Source organism: Argentina silus, assembly GCF_951799395.1.
Source record: "Argentina silus genome assembly, chromosome: 16".
NCBI lineage: Eukaryota > Metazoa > Chordata > Actinopteri > Argentiniformes > Argentinidae > Argentina > Argentina silus.
In genome coordinates this window covers 8,803,602-8,817,593 of record NC_139670.1, presented here as the reverse complement: position 1 = coordinate 8,817,593, position 13,992 = coordinate 8,803,602, and the positions used below count along the sequence as shown (strand labels likewise).

The 13,992-nt window shown below is 43.8% G+C and overlaps 1 protein-coding gene across 1 annotated transcript in view; it reads right to left on the bottom strand.

Moving 5' to 3' along the window:
- Nucleotides 1-836: 836 nt before the first annotated feature.
- The window catches only part of frmpd2 (FERM and PDZ domain containing 2), a gene marked incomplete at both ends in the record, with an annotated part of 14,935 nt that continues 1,779 nt past the window's right edge, over nt 837-13,992 (bottom strand). The window contains 23 exons of the mRNA XM_083687640.1: nt 837-922; nt 3,950-4,016; nt 4,135-4,346; nt 4,775-4,958; nt 5,338-5,423; nt 5,722-5,815; nt 7,053-7,160; nt 7,493-7,671; nt 7,924-8,040; nt 8,547-8,654; nt 8,903-8,965; nt 9,210-9,298; nt 9,751-9,946; nt 10,194-10,347; nt 10,765-10,950; nt 11,287-11,439; nt 11,772-11,910; nt 12,110-12,245; nt 12,404-12,578; nt 12,704-12,775; nt 12,897-13,041; nt 13,151-13,160; nt 13,336-13,411. Of these exons, the coding sequence (XP_083543766.1) occupies nt 837-922; nt 3,950-4,016; nt 4,135-4,346; nt 4,775-4,958; nt 5,338-5,423; nt 5,722-5,815; nt 7,053-7,160; nt 7,493-7,671; nt 7,924-8,040; nt 8,547-8,654; nt 8,903-8,965; nt 9,210-9,298; nt 9,751-9,946; nt 10,194-10,347; nt 10,765-10,950; nt 11,287-11,439; nt 11,772-11,910; nt 12,110-12,245; nt 12,404-12,578; nt 12,704-12,775; nt 12,897-13,041; nt 13,151-13,160; nt 13,336-13,411 (2,835 nt within the window). The remainder of the gene's footprint in view (nt 923-3,949; nt 4,017-4,134; nt 4,347-4,774; nt 4,959-5,337; nt 5,424-5,721; nt 5,816-7,052; nt 7,161-7,492; nt 7,672-7,923; nt 8,041-8,546; nt 8,655-8,902; nt 8,966-9,209; nt 9,299-9,750; nt 9,947-10,193; nt 10,348-10,764; nt 10,951-11,286; nt 11,440-11,771; nt 11,911-12,109; nt 12,246-12,403; nt 12,579-12,703; nt 12,776-12,896; nt 13,042-13,150; nt 13,161-13,335; nt 13,412-13,992) is intronic.

Here is a 13,992-nt window from a genome sequence, read left to right as displayed (position 1 = left end):
ACCACATTAGCACAATGGCTTTAATTGGGGAAATGGCTGTAAGAAGAGAACATCAAAGACACAAGCAAACCTCAAACACATGCAACCATGGACGGGAGGCTGGAGCATGCGTCATGGTCGTGGAAAATGTGAATCTTTCCCAATGTCTGGTAATAGAGAGTGAAGGCATTCAACTGCCAGACTGCAGTACCATGTCCATTTGTCTCAATGTTGTCGTAATGTTATTCTCCAGCAGGGAGGTTGGCACTCTACGTCATGAGTCTATTTATATACCTGCGGATACATACAGTTTACACTCCGGTGTGAAAAAGTCAGGTTTGCAACTTTGGCCTGAATGGAATCCTAGCCTTTCTGAATGGAACCCTAGCCTGAAGCCTCTGTCCATAGGGAGACTGAGTCAGATCTCAGTATTTGATTTCCATGAGTTTGCTAGGGAGTCACGTTCAGAACGCCATTGCCCTGAATGACCTAACCACTAGAATGCACCCAGCCCATGGAATCCTACAGTTTTTTTTTTATTACCGTGCTGTAGAAGGAATTGCTCTTGTTGGCAGAGAAGATAATGTGACCATGATGGAGGATAGCATAGAGAATTCATTCAACCGCAGTGAACATCCCTAGAACCCACTGATTGCCTTCTCCACTCTCAGACTGAGTAGGAAGAGGGAAGGGAGGGAGCATTACTGGACATAGCAGGTAACCTATATCAGAGAGAGAGAGAGAGAGAGAGAGAGAGAGAAAGACAGAGAGAGAGGGTGATGAGGAGAAACCAGTTTGTACAGATAGTCAGTCGTCACGGGGCACCAGTGACCTGATCAGAAGGGCTAACTACTCCGTCACACCGTGACAGTTACATTGTTCATGAAGGAACAGGGGGCGCTCTGTGGAGGCGAGGCCGTGAGGCCGCGTGCCGCCATCGGCTCTGGGTAATTAGAAACATTTGGGATCATTTGCAAGGGAACACGAGCGCAAATGGGATCCAGATGGATCGTCGGGTTTCACAGGAATACAGGAACCCTTATTTATGAGGGTGGGTTACAGGTTCCTCACCGTGGGAGAGGGGGGGTTCATCTCCAGCCAGAGTAGTATACCCACAAAAGAGGATGGCCCCTTGTATGGGGTCTCTCCCTAGGGAACATGGGAGCTCAGTCTACGTGAGGTCAAATTGAGTTTGAAGGCTGACATTTGTTAAGGGACCATACATCATGTCATGTAGCCACTGTATTTCCAGACAAAGCGTGTAATGTTAATGTCATTAGCACCGTACACCGCCTGATGGCTGATATGGGTGTCCTCATGTTACCAATACTCATTCACACAGAGCAGCTGGATGGATACGTGTTCAGTTTAGTTCTTTATTAGAGGAATAGTCAGGAACAGGGCCAGAATGCCACAATTTCTCTCCTTACTGACAAGTGATTTTTGTCACACTGTTGAACTACAGTACAGTATAACTCATTCAGTGGACTGTAGTCACAACTCTGAAGCACAATGACAATATCAGTGGCAACCTACATTACTATAGGTCTCTGACTAGATGTGCAGTCGGTTTCAGCTTCTGTCACTCATCCTCACTCTGCAATGGAAAAAAATGTTGTTTTATCTGTGAGGAGAAACGAAAAAAGAGAAATCTTACAATACCACAACCTTTTAGGTCATTGATAATCAGGCACCTGATACCTTTGTTTTTGCCAATCATATGGGCAAAACTATTCTTTAGAAAGACACTTTGTATGTGTCTACTGTGGATAGGGTATTGTTCTTAGCCCTATGCTTCCCCCTAGTGCACGATGCCTAAATTGCTAATGTTGAGATTTTCTACGACAGTGGTGGTAAATTGTGAAATTTACGGGGTTTTTTTATGAACATATTTATTAAGGACAAAAAGACAGAACATGACAATATACAATGACATTGTCCAAGCAAGGCACAAGTTGGGACATGAGGTAGAACCAACTGTTAAATGGACAATAACCAAAATAATATAACACTAAGATAACAGTGAGACCAAAACCTAAGTTACTCTATACCTGTGTAGTAATATTGTTACCTGACCTAGTAACAACCTTGTATTAACCAGAATGACTGCAGCAAATCATTTGTTATTGCATAGTGATGTAGTATAAATATGACATACACAACATTAGACCTCCTGTGTATCCAGTATCTTTTAGAGGTGAGGATGGATTACTGGGATGTCTACAGTACATGGTTAGTTGTGCTAGCAAACCGGGGTAAAGATCTCTCTGTCAGAGAGTCTGTTTGACTTTAAATAGATTTGATGTACAGTTATAGGCCTAAGTACCTCACATGAGTGACTGACACCAGGTCAGACCTGAGCTGCAAAGGTTTTACACTGATGACCTGATCTCCGCTCACGAACATTGTCAGGGGGGATGTTCAGTTCCGTCTGAGGCTGTGGCTAAGATTATACAGGCAAATTAGGACACCTGTAAAGATGTGTTTGAAGTTTACAATTTGTAAAACCATTTAGATGTGAAAATGTGAATGAAAATCTATTGTTGAAAGCACAATGGTGGAAGGCCTAGAAATGTATTCTTATTAATAATGTCCTCACGCCATTAATTACATTCACATCATAAAGTCGAGGGGAGGTAGGTGGAGGAAGGAATCGGAGGACAGGCTCCATTGGAATGCATGGAAGGGAATAACAAGTGGTATCATGTGTTTGATACCATTCCTCATTCCGTACCATGTATAACAATACAGTCCCCGGATTTCCACCTGATGTAGAGTAAAGGGTGTTGTGTTTGTGAACCCTCTCACCTTCCTGTCCCTTTGACCTTGTATAGAAGTACTTTCTAGAACTCCAGGCCCCAGTATTTCAAAAATGTTAATCTAGATCAGAATGATCCGGATTATTTTCTGCTATCCAGGATCAGATCTATCTGGCTGATCTTGAGTAGTATAGTGGAAATCAGCCAGCTAGATCTGACCCAGTATAGCAAAGAATAATCCGGATCATTCTGATATGGATTTAAATAACGGATCAAAATTGTTGAAATACAGGGCCCAGTAGTTCACACTGTAGAACTTTAATCCAACCACCTCATTCACCTCACTCCAAAGCTCTGTGGGAGAAGAAAGACATTGGTTGGATGTAATAGAACATTACAATAATCTATACAATGTATACCATAGCTTGTATGATGTATGAACACTTCATAAACTGCTGGTCCCTCCATCCCAAACACTCTCATTTACCTGAATTCTAAGAGGTTCCCTTTTCACCTGTATCTGTCACCACTGCACAGCATCCCCCAGCAGTGCCTTGTTGACATGACAGATGGCTCTTGTCTGCAGGGGAAGTCATACAACACCTCTGACTCATGATTCTGAAAAAACAAAATGAGGTCATTTTGTCTTATTTAAAAACCAACATCTCCCAGTTGTGATAAATAGTGCGATGTTGAGCTGTGAATAGATGAGTGACTGATGATACATATTGGAAAATAAAAACCAAAAAATACAACCAACATATCTTGTTATCTGACTTAAAATGCTGATACTTCTTTTCAATCAATCAATCAATGAATCAAGCAATCAATCAATCAACCAATCAGACAACATGAAATGTCTTGTGATTTGTCTTACAGTGTGGGAATTTACCATCCTGGAGGGTTGCATGTTGCTGTAGCCATTTAGGCTGCACCATTGAGGTGGTTTGTGCCCAGGGCTCGGCTGCCTCACAAAGAAGGCCAGGGATCTCCCATGGTCCTCTGGGGCTCCTTCAAGACTTCCTGTCCATCAGGAAGAACGCTCCTGAACTCCTATTGGTGCCTGTATACAGTACTGTGACATCACTCAGGTGCTAGTGAGCAGGTCAATGTGAGGCAGAATCCCTTTGAAGACAGTAAAACACATGTTAGGTAAATTAACCGGGAAGGTATACCGAATAGCTGTTGTCTGTCCGGATGTATGTATTTACCTGGAGCAGGACGGCACAGAGACAGTCGCACCTCAGGAGGGGAGCCTCTCAGCAGCTGGAGTACCTTCTAGAGGCCAGAGAGAGTACTGTCACTGCCAGGCAATTTACAATCAATTTACACTCTTGTCTTTCATACGAAAATCCTTGTAACAGAAAAATGGTTGTAATGTTACATCTGTACCCACCTGATAGGACAATCCCTTCAGCGGCTCTCCATTGACGGCTAATATGACATCACCCTCCTGGATCTGCCCACTCTCTTCCGCTGGTTGTCCAGGAAAAAGGTTCTTTATCCGGACAACACTGCCTAAGTCTCTGGAGTGGTTCAGCTCAGTGATCAGGAAGCTGAAGCCAAGGCCATTCAGGCTCTTTGTCAGGGTGACCTCCAGAGTGTTTTCTGTGGGGGGTGTGTGGTAAAGTTCACCTTGAGCTGGTTGGCTGTCTAAGTGTTCTCACACCACACAGTTTAAAGCATATTCTCTCACGCCATACTGGTCAGATCGTTACATCACTTCTCAGAGTGACTACTTTTTAATGGCCTTTCATTATCTTGTCTCATATATATTATCATTCATCATGAGCAGGGGCTGGAAATGGAATCACTACACTACAGCAAACTGAATATACAATAACCTTGCTTCACTTCAGAACTCAATCCAGTGTCTATCCCTGTGTTTAAAAGCAAATCTACTGCAGGTGAGGCTAGTGGAGGTAGAAGTCGGAGGACGGGCTCATTGTAATGCATGGAATGGAACTAAATGGAATGATTCCATTCCATGCATTTCTGCCTCCACCAGTCCACTGTCACACTCTTCCATGTCTCACCATCAGACACAAAGTTGTAGTCCTTGATCCTGACGGTGAGGAAGCGGGTGGTGATGATGGCAGGGCAGCTGTTGTTCCTGGTCTGGTGGCCGGGACTGTGGGGGGAGAGTCTGCCGTCCGTGTCTGGGCTCAGACACACCCTGGGAATGGACATGGTCTCTCTCTCCACGACCAGGCTCACCAGCTAGGAGATGAAAGGGTTCAGGGAGACAAACTCTGTGTTACTCTGTATTATGGGCTATAATGGTTGTTCTGCTCATTTCTGAAATGTGTGTTTACACCCTGATGAAGGTCTGTTGACCGAAACGTTGGTATCTTTCCACACATCAAATGTGTATTTAACCATTACATTCTACTGCATTATCAATCTACTGCATTATCATGGTATTAAATAGACATATATGGGTAAATATGTTTGAAATGGCGCTAAAGCGTTTAAACAGGGTTAGTGTTGCTTCAATCCACAACTAGTGTCTTATTTGATCCACAGGGCAGTCATAGGCCGGTGCATGACCAATGCTAATGTTGCCACTATGTTGTTAGTTTGATGATGTCATTCTTACCTCTCCTGTTTTACCTAGACACTCAACAGCCTGTTGATGTGTGAACCCCTGGAACCTGATACCATCCACCTCCAGCAGTCGGTCACCTGTTTCTCACACACACACACGCACGCACACACACACACACACGCACGCACACACACACACACACAAACACACACACACACACACACACACACACACACACACACACACACACACACACACACACACACACACACACACACACACACACACACACACACACACCCACTGTCATCATCTTACTCACGACACAGCAATTTATGCATCAAACATGACACAATATTCACCTAATGTAATCAAAGTAAGATCTGATGCCAGGTACTGCAGTATAATAACGCTGATTCAGCAAGCATACTTTACCTGAGTGCATACGGCCATCTCTCTCAGCGGATCCCCCAGGCACAAGGCTCTTGATGTAGATACCACCATGACGAAGGCTGGTGTTAACACCCCCCTGAACACCCACCAATGACAAGGTCAGAACCTACCGAAACTACGGTACATGATTGTCAATGTGCGTCATAAGATAACATTCTGGTTTGTTATATTAACTATAGCTGAAGCAGTAGTCCTAGCTACTTACTGTAACTGTCAATTGTGCATGGCAGAATAGTATTCCATAGTGAGTTAACCTTTCTCATACTTCCTCATTCATTCATGATTCATCCCTGCATGATTCATCCCTCTGCAGGCGGCTGGAAGAGGGGGGATGAGGAATAATCTAGCGTATGTTGATCTGGTTCTGAGATCTGAGGTGCCTCGCACGATGGGGGGCAGTAAAGAAGACAGCTGTCTGCAAACAGACACAGCAGGCATGTCCCCTCACCGCTGATCCCTGATCCTGGCCCTAATGACAATTACCTAACTGCCATCCTACAATGGCCAATGGCAGGTCTCTATGCATCTGTGTGGCCCTGGGATGGCCTGCTGCCTTGCTCCGATAGTTGGGATGTATTGTAATGTAGGCTACTGTAGGCCTACTGTAGGAGCAGGCTGTGGGACCCAGGGCTGGAGCAGCAGTAGGCAGGCTGGCGCTTTGAAGCTAGCGTCTACAGGGTTTCTTGTGCTACGGTAGCATCTCTAGCAGCTACTGTACTGTATCAGCGCAAGTGTCACTAGTAGCTAGCAGCGCCCAGCGCCCAGCGCCCAGCGCCGGCCCCTTCAAGCTGATTAACCCCCTGAGGTCTGAGGGATTACCCCAGAGGAAGAGGTCAGCTGACTTCCTGTGAGGTGTGATCATCCCATAGACGTGTAGGGATGAGATCATTGGTCCATCCCCCCTCCAAGTCCTCCCTGTCCTCCCTGTCCTCCCTGTCCTCCCTGTCCTCCCAGCCCTAACAAAGATTTCTCTTTGACCATGTACTGGGAGCTGATAGGTACACCGTCTTGTATTGTATCATAGTAAACCAAGTGTGAAATGACATCTGTCAGGTGCAGAAGAGGCTGGTGGAGGTAGAAATCGGAGGACGGGCTCATTGTAATGCGATGGAATGGAATGAGGAATGGTATCAAACACCTTCCATTCCTTATTCTGTTCCATGCATTGCAATGAGCCCGTCCTCCGATTTCTACCTCCACCGGCCTCTCCTGTCATTCAGGTATTACAGCTGGTGTGCAACAGCCTCTCTCACTCTGTCAAAAGGCATTAAGTGCATTATGGCGAGGTTGCAGAGGCTGTGGGGTTAACTCACAGAGATGCTGATCCCTAAGCTTCCGGCTATCTTCTTCAGCTCCATTGAGATCTCCTCAGGCCTGATGTAGTTCAGTGGAGATGGAGATGTAGACCTGGAGCAGCAGTCCTGGGAGATGGATGAAGATGAAGAAGAGGAAGGTCACTTTATTGTCCGTTATCACATCATATAGGGAAATGGAAATGTGTCTTTTCGCATATCCTGATGCGCACACACACACACACACACACACACACACACACACACTTTACACACACACACACACACACACACACACACACACACACACACACACACACACACATTCATAGCATCTACGTCTTTCTATCTATCTATCTATCTATCTATCTATCTATCTATCTATCTATCTATCTGTCTATCTATATACTCACCTGGATGAATAAAGGATGATAAACAAAAAGCTGGGTAGTCATGGTTACCTGTGCATTAACGATGCGTACGTCAGGGACGTGTAGTCTGCTGCCAGTCTTTGAGGTCATCATAACAGACACAATCTCATCCAGCTCGTATTCCTCAGAGCGCCCGTCAGCTGTTAATGTAGTCTGGGACTCGTAGTTCCTCAGCAGAGGCGATCGCACATTGTTTGGCGTTAACACAGCTGAGGAAATACGAAATCCATGTTGTAACTATACTTCAAAATGTGATTAATTAAACACACACATGTGTGCATGCATGGACACACGTATGCACAAACGCACACACACACACACACACACACACACACACACACACACACACACACACACACAGACATGCGCTCACACACAGACATGCGCTCACACACAGACACACACACACACACACACACACACACACACACACACACACACACACACACACACAGAAACACCTTTAGGCTGGGACACTATGAGCTGGACATCCTGTGAGCTGTTCTGCATGATCTCTGCTCCCTCGCTGAAGGTGAGCCCCTCCAGACTGATGTTGTTTATAGAGATCAGGCGCCCACCTGAGGGACAACATCAACACAAGAGGGCGCTATACAGCACATTACATTTCATGGAATAGGTCATTTTTAACCCTTCCCCTTCAGGATTGGGCCCTGGTCTTAGTCATTAATTGGGCAATCTGGGAGTCAAACAACAACAAAGCAGTCTCCCCTCCACTTTTGGTAAACAGCTGTTGGAGTAAAACAAACTTATATTTGGGGTTCTGATGGGCTAAGACAGTTGAACTAAGCTCATGAGGCATTTATATGTTATGTTCTTCAAGAATCAGTGCCTATATATGATTAATTTAAATGTTCAAAAATGTATGTACAGTTGAACTAAGCTCATGAGGCATTCATAGGTTATATTTTTCAAGAATTAATGACTATATATGATTCATTTAAAAGTAAAAAAAAAAAACACAAAAAAAAAACTACCAATCCCAGATTGCCCCTTTAACCAAGCTGTGTAGCAAGCGACACAAAGGAGCCTGAAAGCCTTCCACACGGGGCGAGTGGTCACCTACCTGGTCTGATTCGGCCATCTTTGTCAGCTGGCCCACCAGACACGATGGATGCTATGAAAATACACAGATCATACTTCCCCACTGTGTCTTCTCCAACTATCACAATACCTGGTTGGATTAAACAAAAGTCTGTCAGGGAAGGGCTATTAAACAACTTTTTAAAATCAAGGTTACGCATATTTTGTAAACCTTTACATTAAGTCTCTGTGTATTCACACTGTTATCAATAAAGTTGTAAACATTTGAGTTGAGGAGCAGTTTTTGTGATTACTGTCTGTATTAGATAAGTGTAAGTGTATTATGCAACGTTACTCGATATGTGAAGAGATAAGCCAAAAGCTGTTTGTTGAACTCACCAAGGCCAAGCTTTGGGTCTTTCTTTAAGAGCACACATATGACTTCTCTCTCTGGTATGACACCTTTAGTTGGGGGCACAACATGTTGGCAACATTACCACAGCTACCTTTGGACATACTGTGCAATGCAATAATTAACAACATAATTTCACATTGCTGTGTTCTATTTATCTGGATGCCATACCAGTTTCTACAAGGATGACTTCTAGCTTTGGAACTGTTACAAAATGTCTCAACCCTTTATCCTGGTCCTGATTACCCAGAGTTAAGAGGTTAATTTTATCAGGCAGTGATTATCTATCCCTACCTCTTAAGGCTGAGGACGTCATGGAGAGGGCCACTGAGCCTCTCTTTTGGGTGTTGGTGGGGGAGTGTGTTCCAGTCCCAGGACGCTGTCTGACAGACAAGACACAGGGAGAAACTTAAACAGGCCCAAACACAGATTATTATCAATGTCCTGAACTAAATTGCACTTTCAGTGGAGACTATGTATTGAAGATACTTTTGAAATCGGGAACGAGGCATAATCTAGGCCCGTAAAACCAGACAGAAATTAAAGATATGGGGAAACAAAAGGTTTTAAAGATACAAGATATTCCATTAAATGAAAAGATTACAGTAGGAAAATCAACATATTGTGACTCAAAGAAAAAAGGAGGCAGTACAATAGTTAGTGTAATATTCCACATATGTTTTCTCCTTGAATAGATTCTCTGCATTGATACAGTATATGCTTGTGCCAGTGATAATATTCTTAATGTTTGTGTTCTGACAACAAAAGTTCATGATGAGATATGTACTGTACTGTAGGCCTAACTGAAGAAAAGGCCCAGTGTGCTCTCTGTTACCCCTGCCCATGGAAGACCCGCTGCTGTTTGATCCGTGCTTCGATCTTGGCAGCAATGTCATCACACAGCTTGGTCATGGTGTCATCTGGGGACGTGGTCAGATCTCTGTCGTTGAGCATTGATTCCACGTACGAGTACCTCCTTCCCTGGCTTCTCTGGGTCCGACACACAGCCGCATATTGTCCTATGCTCTCGTCTAGAAAGAGATAAGAATTATCAGCTGAAATGATGGAGGTTGTGAAGTAGAGGATGCATGCAGTGAAATGAGTATAGGTGTTCAACAGTAGTCGCATTTCATATGATGATACCAGAGACAAAAATAACTGTAAAAATAAACCACAGCACAGTAGGCTACATGGGGCCAGTAGCAGCTATAATACATATGGAAGTTAGTAAACAGCCGTGTTGGTTAATGTGACAGTGGGTGACAGGTTATCACTGACCTGAGGTGTGGTTGAGCTGACGAGAGTGCATCTCGTTGTGAAACTTGTGCTGGCCAGAACAGAGGATGCACAGGTACTGGGCAATCTTAGATCTCTCTGTGATGAAGGTGTGTTTCTTCTTGCTCCCTCTGCACTCAATGACAAACTTACGCCTCTGTTGGACAAAAACGGATTTCATGATTTCATGCATTAGCAATGACAATAAGTACCTACAATGACAATACATGACAAAGCTCCCGACACAACAAACATCTGCATAGCTAAGGTTAAACACTGAAATATTCATATTCATTATCCCTCTATTCTTAAAGCGTACTCACAGATTGTTATCGAGCTGCATAACAACCAAACAACACTGCACTATCCAACGTCAATAATGAATCCTCCATTCACTAATTTGCATTCCAATCTAGCCAGATACCAGGGGAGGCTTGTGGAGGTTGTGTGGGCTCATTGTAATGCATGGAGTGGAATAGGGAATGGCATGTTTGATACCATTCCTCATACCATTCCATGCACTACAATGAGCCAGTCCTTCTACCTCCACCAGCCTCCCCTGCCGAATACTCACAGAGGAGGAGATACTGGAGGTGTCTCTCCAGTAGAAGGTGTGGCTGGTTGAGCGTAAGCCATGTTTAACCTCATACACTTTGACTCCTTTGGCACACACTCCCAGGATCAGCTCTCCTATGACGGGCTTCTTCTCACGGCCCACACGATGGAACAGTACCCCGTACTCACAAAGCTGCTGGGTCACCTAGGAGGAAGTGAACCCTCTATGATGAGCTCTGACTGCGGACTGGCAAGCTGTGGCTCACTAGGGTCTCAATACGCTCTCCATTTGTTTACTTATTATAAACATGGTAGCCTTAGGGCTGGTTTTCTGAGACAGATTAAACCTAATCCATCCTAAAATGGCTTCAATGGTCATTTTCTATTTTCCAGAGCCAAAGGTTAACAATTACAGTAGCAACAAATCCTCCAGAATGCACCTTTATGCCCATGTTACTGAGACTGAAAACAACATAACACATACTGTGACACAAATCCCACCAAAATAAAATGTAGCAGATTAGTAGTTAGTTCATGTTACCTTGAGAAACTCAAGCTCTGATTCGTCTGGAAGCATCTCGGCATTATTGCCATGCAACCGTATCAACTCCTCCTTCAGGAAAGGCAAGGCTCTCTTCTCCATGATGCTCATGGGGACGTACTGATCTGGGCGGAAGTAGTTTGTCCCATGAACCTTTGCAAGAGATCAGATAAAACTAGTCATCATTCCACAACATTATGTAAGGATTAAAGGGAGTTCATAGATATATTGCCCAACTATGAGATGCCGATATCATTTCTACAGAGAAACATACATCATTTGAATTAGGCCTATATGTCCTTATGTGTCCCCTTGTACATACTAGTGGAGGATGGTGGTGCCATTCCTCATTCCATTTCATGCATTACAATGAGCCTCTGATTTCTACCTCCACCAGCTTCCCATGCTATATACAGCATATCATAACCATAGAAACTGGCATATCAAAAGTGAGTAAATGTGGGTAGGCCTACTACTGTATATACCTCAGGCATGCAGTCTCCATATTCAGCTTGAAGGGCCAAGGCACCCAGATGAAGGCCGGTCTTCTCATGGCAGGACAGTCTGTCCTCCAATAAGTCCTTCCTCAGCTGCAGATAGTACTGATGGCGAGTCAGCTTGTGTCTGCCAGAAACACCAGCGAAGAACAACGGGATTGAAGGTGAACAGAGGAACAAATAAGAAAGAGAGACTAGAGTGGACTAGAGTGGACTAGAGTGGACTAGAGTGGACTAGCTAGCCGCAATTCCAACTGACCACCTCTATGAATGTCATGGCTCAGCCGGGGAATGAATTGCGTGTGAAAAATGGGTCACACACTTACAAAAGAAGGGTGATGTCATCGACAAAGAATTTGACCCTGAAGAAGAGGACAAACATGGAGGTAGGCACTTTCTTCCAACTGTCTGGGGCGACTTTGGATATTTTGATGTCATTGTCCAGGAAGAAAAACTCATTATCTGAACAGAAGAAAGAAAACTGAAGTGACACAGTTGACTCATGAGCCATAAAAAGCCAGCCTGTGGCACATCTCCGGTAAACAAATCACTACGTTGGATGACAGTCATAAACAAACTATTCGCAGTGAATCACAAATCTTGTGTTTCTGATGCATTACCGTCGATGTACGCAAGGCCGAAGTAGAAATGTTCCACCAGGTTAGAATGTGCTACAACCATGTCGAAGACGTCCGCTCCTCTGGACTTGACGTCACACTTAACCAGGATGCTCTGGCCGTTTGGCATAACGACACTCAGCTTTCTCTGCGTGACGGTCGACTTCCCTTTCTTTGACTGCATGGGCGGAGAGAGAGAGACACAGGGGGCCTTTCAACCATCTGTGGCAACAGGGTCCATTCAAAAAGGCCTCTGTTAATGTTGAACGTTTTCAAATGTAATAAACATGTAATGAACATTACCACAATGGATCCAGGCAGTTCCAAGACAACTAGTGGCTCGTCCAGCATTCTAATAAATTCAGGTCCCATATCCTGCAAAAAAAAAAGTTGCAAAACTGTTTGAAAAAGAAACAGTCTTTCTATAGGGAAAAACAATGTTTTATGACATCATATTCCAATAGAGCATGCTATATGAGGTGAGTCACCATCCTACCTTGGCATTCTTTTCCTGAAGACTGGCAGTGGACCCATATACAGTAGGAGGTCTGGCATTGCGTTGGCCATCTAGGTATGGGCTACAGGGGCTGTAGGACTGCAAGCTGCAGTAACTGTCTCTGCGACGTGTCCACTGGGTAATTCTGGGAGGGGAAAAAAGACAGCATACAAGGATGAAGTTAATGTTTTACTTTTGCTTTTGTTATTTTAAAGACAACTCATCTCCATTACAACGCCGGGCGCCATCCTTACCTGCTGGGTTCTGATGGGAATGTCAGCACTCCTGAGAATGTGTCTGAGAACTTGTTTCTTACTGCCCGTGTATGGTTTTGGAATAAACTTCCTGAAAGTTAAGTTAAGGTATGAATCTGATTCGGAGGGATGTTCATGTGATACATTGAATGAAAGAATTCAAGCAACAATGAAGGAGTTCTTACCATGCAGCCTGTCTCTGACCATTAGACTACGGTCAGTGAGCTGAGCTCCATTCTCAGCCATGGACACATGATCAACCTAAACAGACACACATCAATTTCCAACAGTTACATATAACATATAACAGGCCCAGTGATATTTACAAGGATGTGATGGAGGCGACATTTAATGTGTATTCAGTACATACTAACCATACTATGTAGAACCTACTATTTAGTCAACATGTATGCAGTAATTTACACGTTTCAACATTTATTTGTTATTATATTATATTTTATATTATAATTTCCTTTTTTTTATTTTACAAATGTCAACATTCTGATCTCATTCATTAATTGTCATACGTAGCTAAACCATGTTGTTCACTGTAATTATTCTACAGACCACCCCTCTGCAAAGCAAAGTACATTTATAGTAGTATGTAATTCTGTAATTTGAAGTTTACTAAATTTTACTAAATTCAAAGGCTACTGCAAAACGAACTTCCTTTCTGCAATAAGCTCCAGGCTTAACGAAGAGCATCAAGAATAGTTCCTTATCGAGAGAGTACAACTATATCCAACTGGGACATTGCACATCCATGGGAATCAATTATTTTGCATCTGTAATTTAGCAATAGACCGGAATTTACAAAAAAACAAAAGTGTGTGTACAGTACA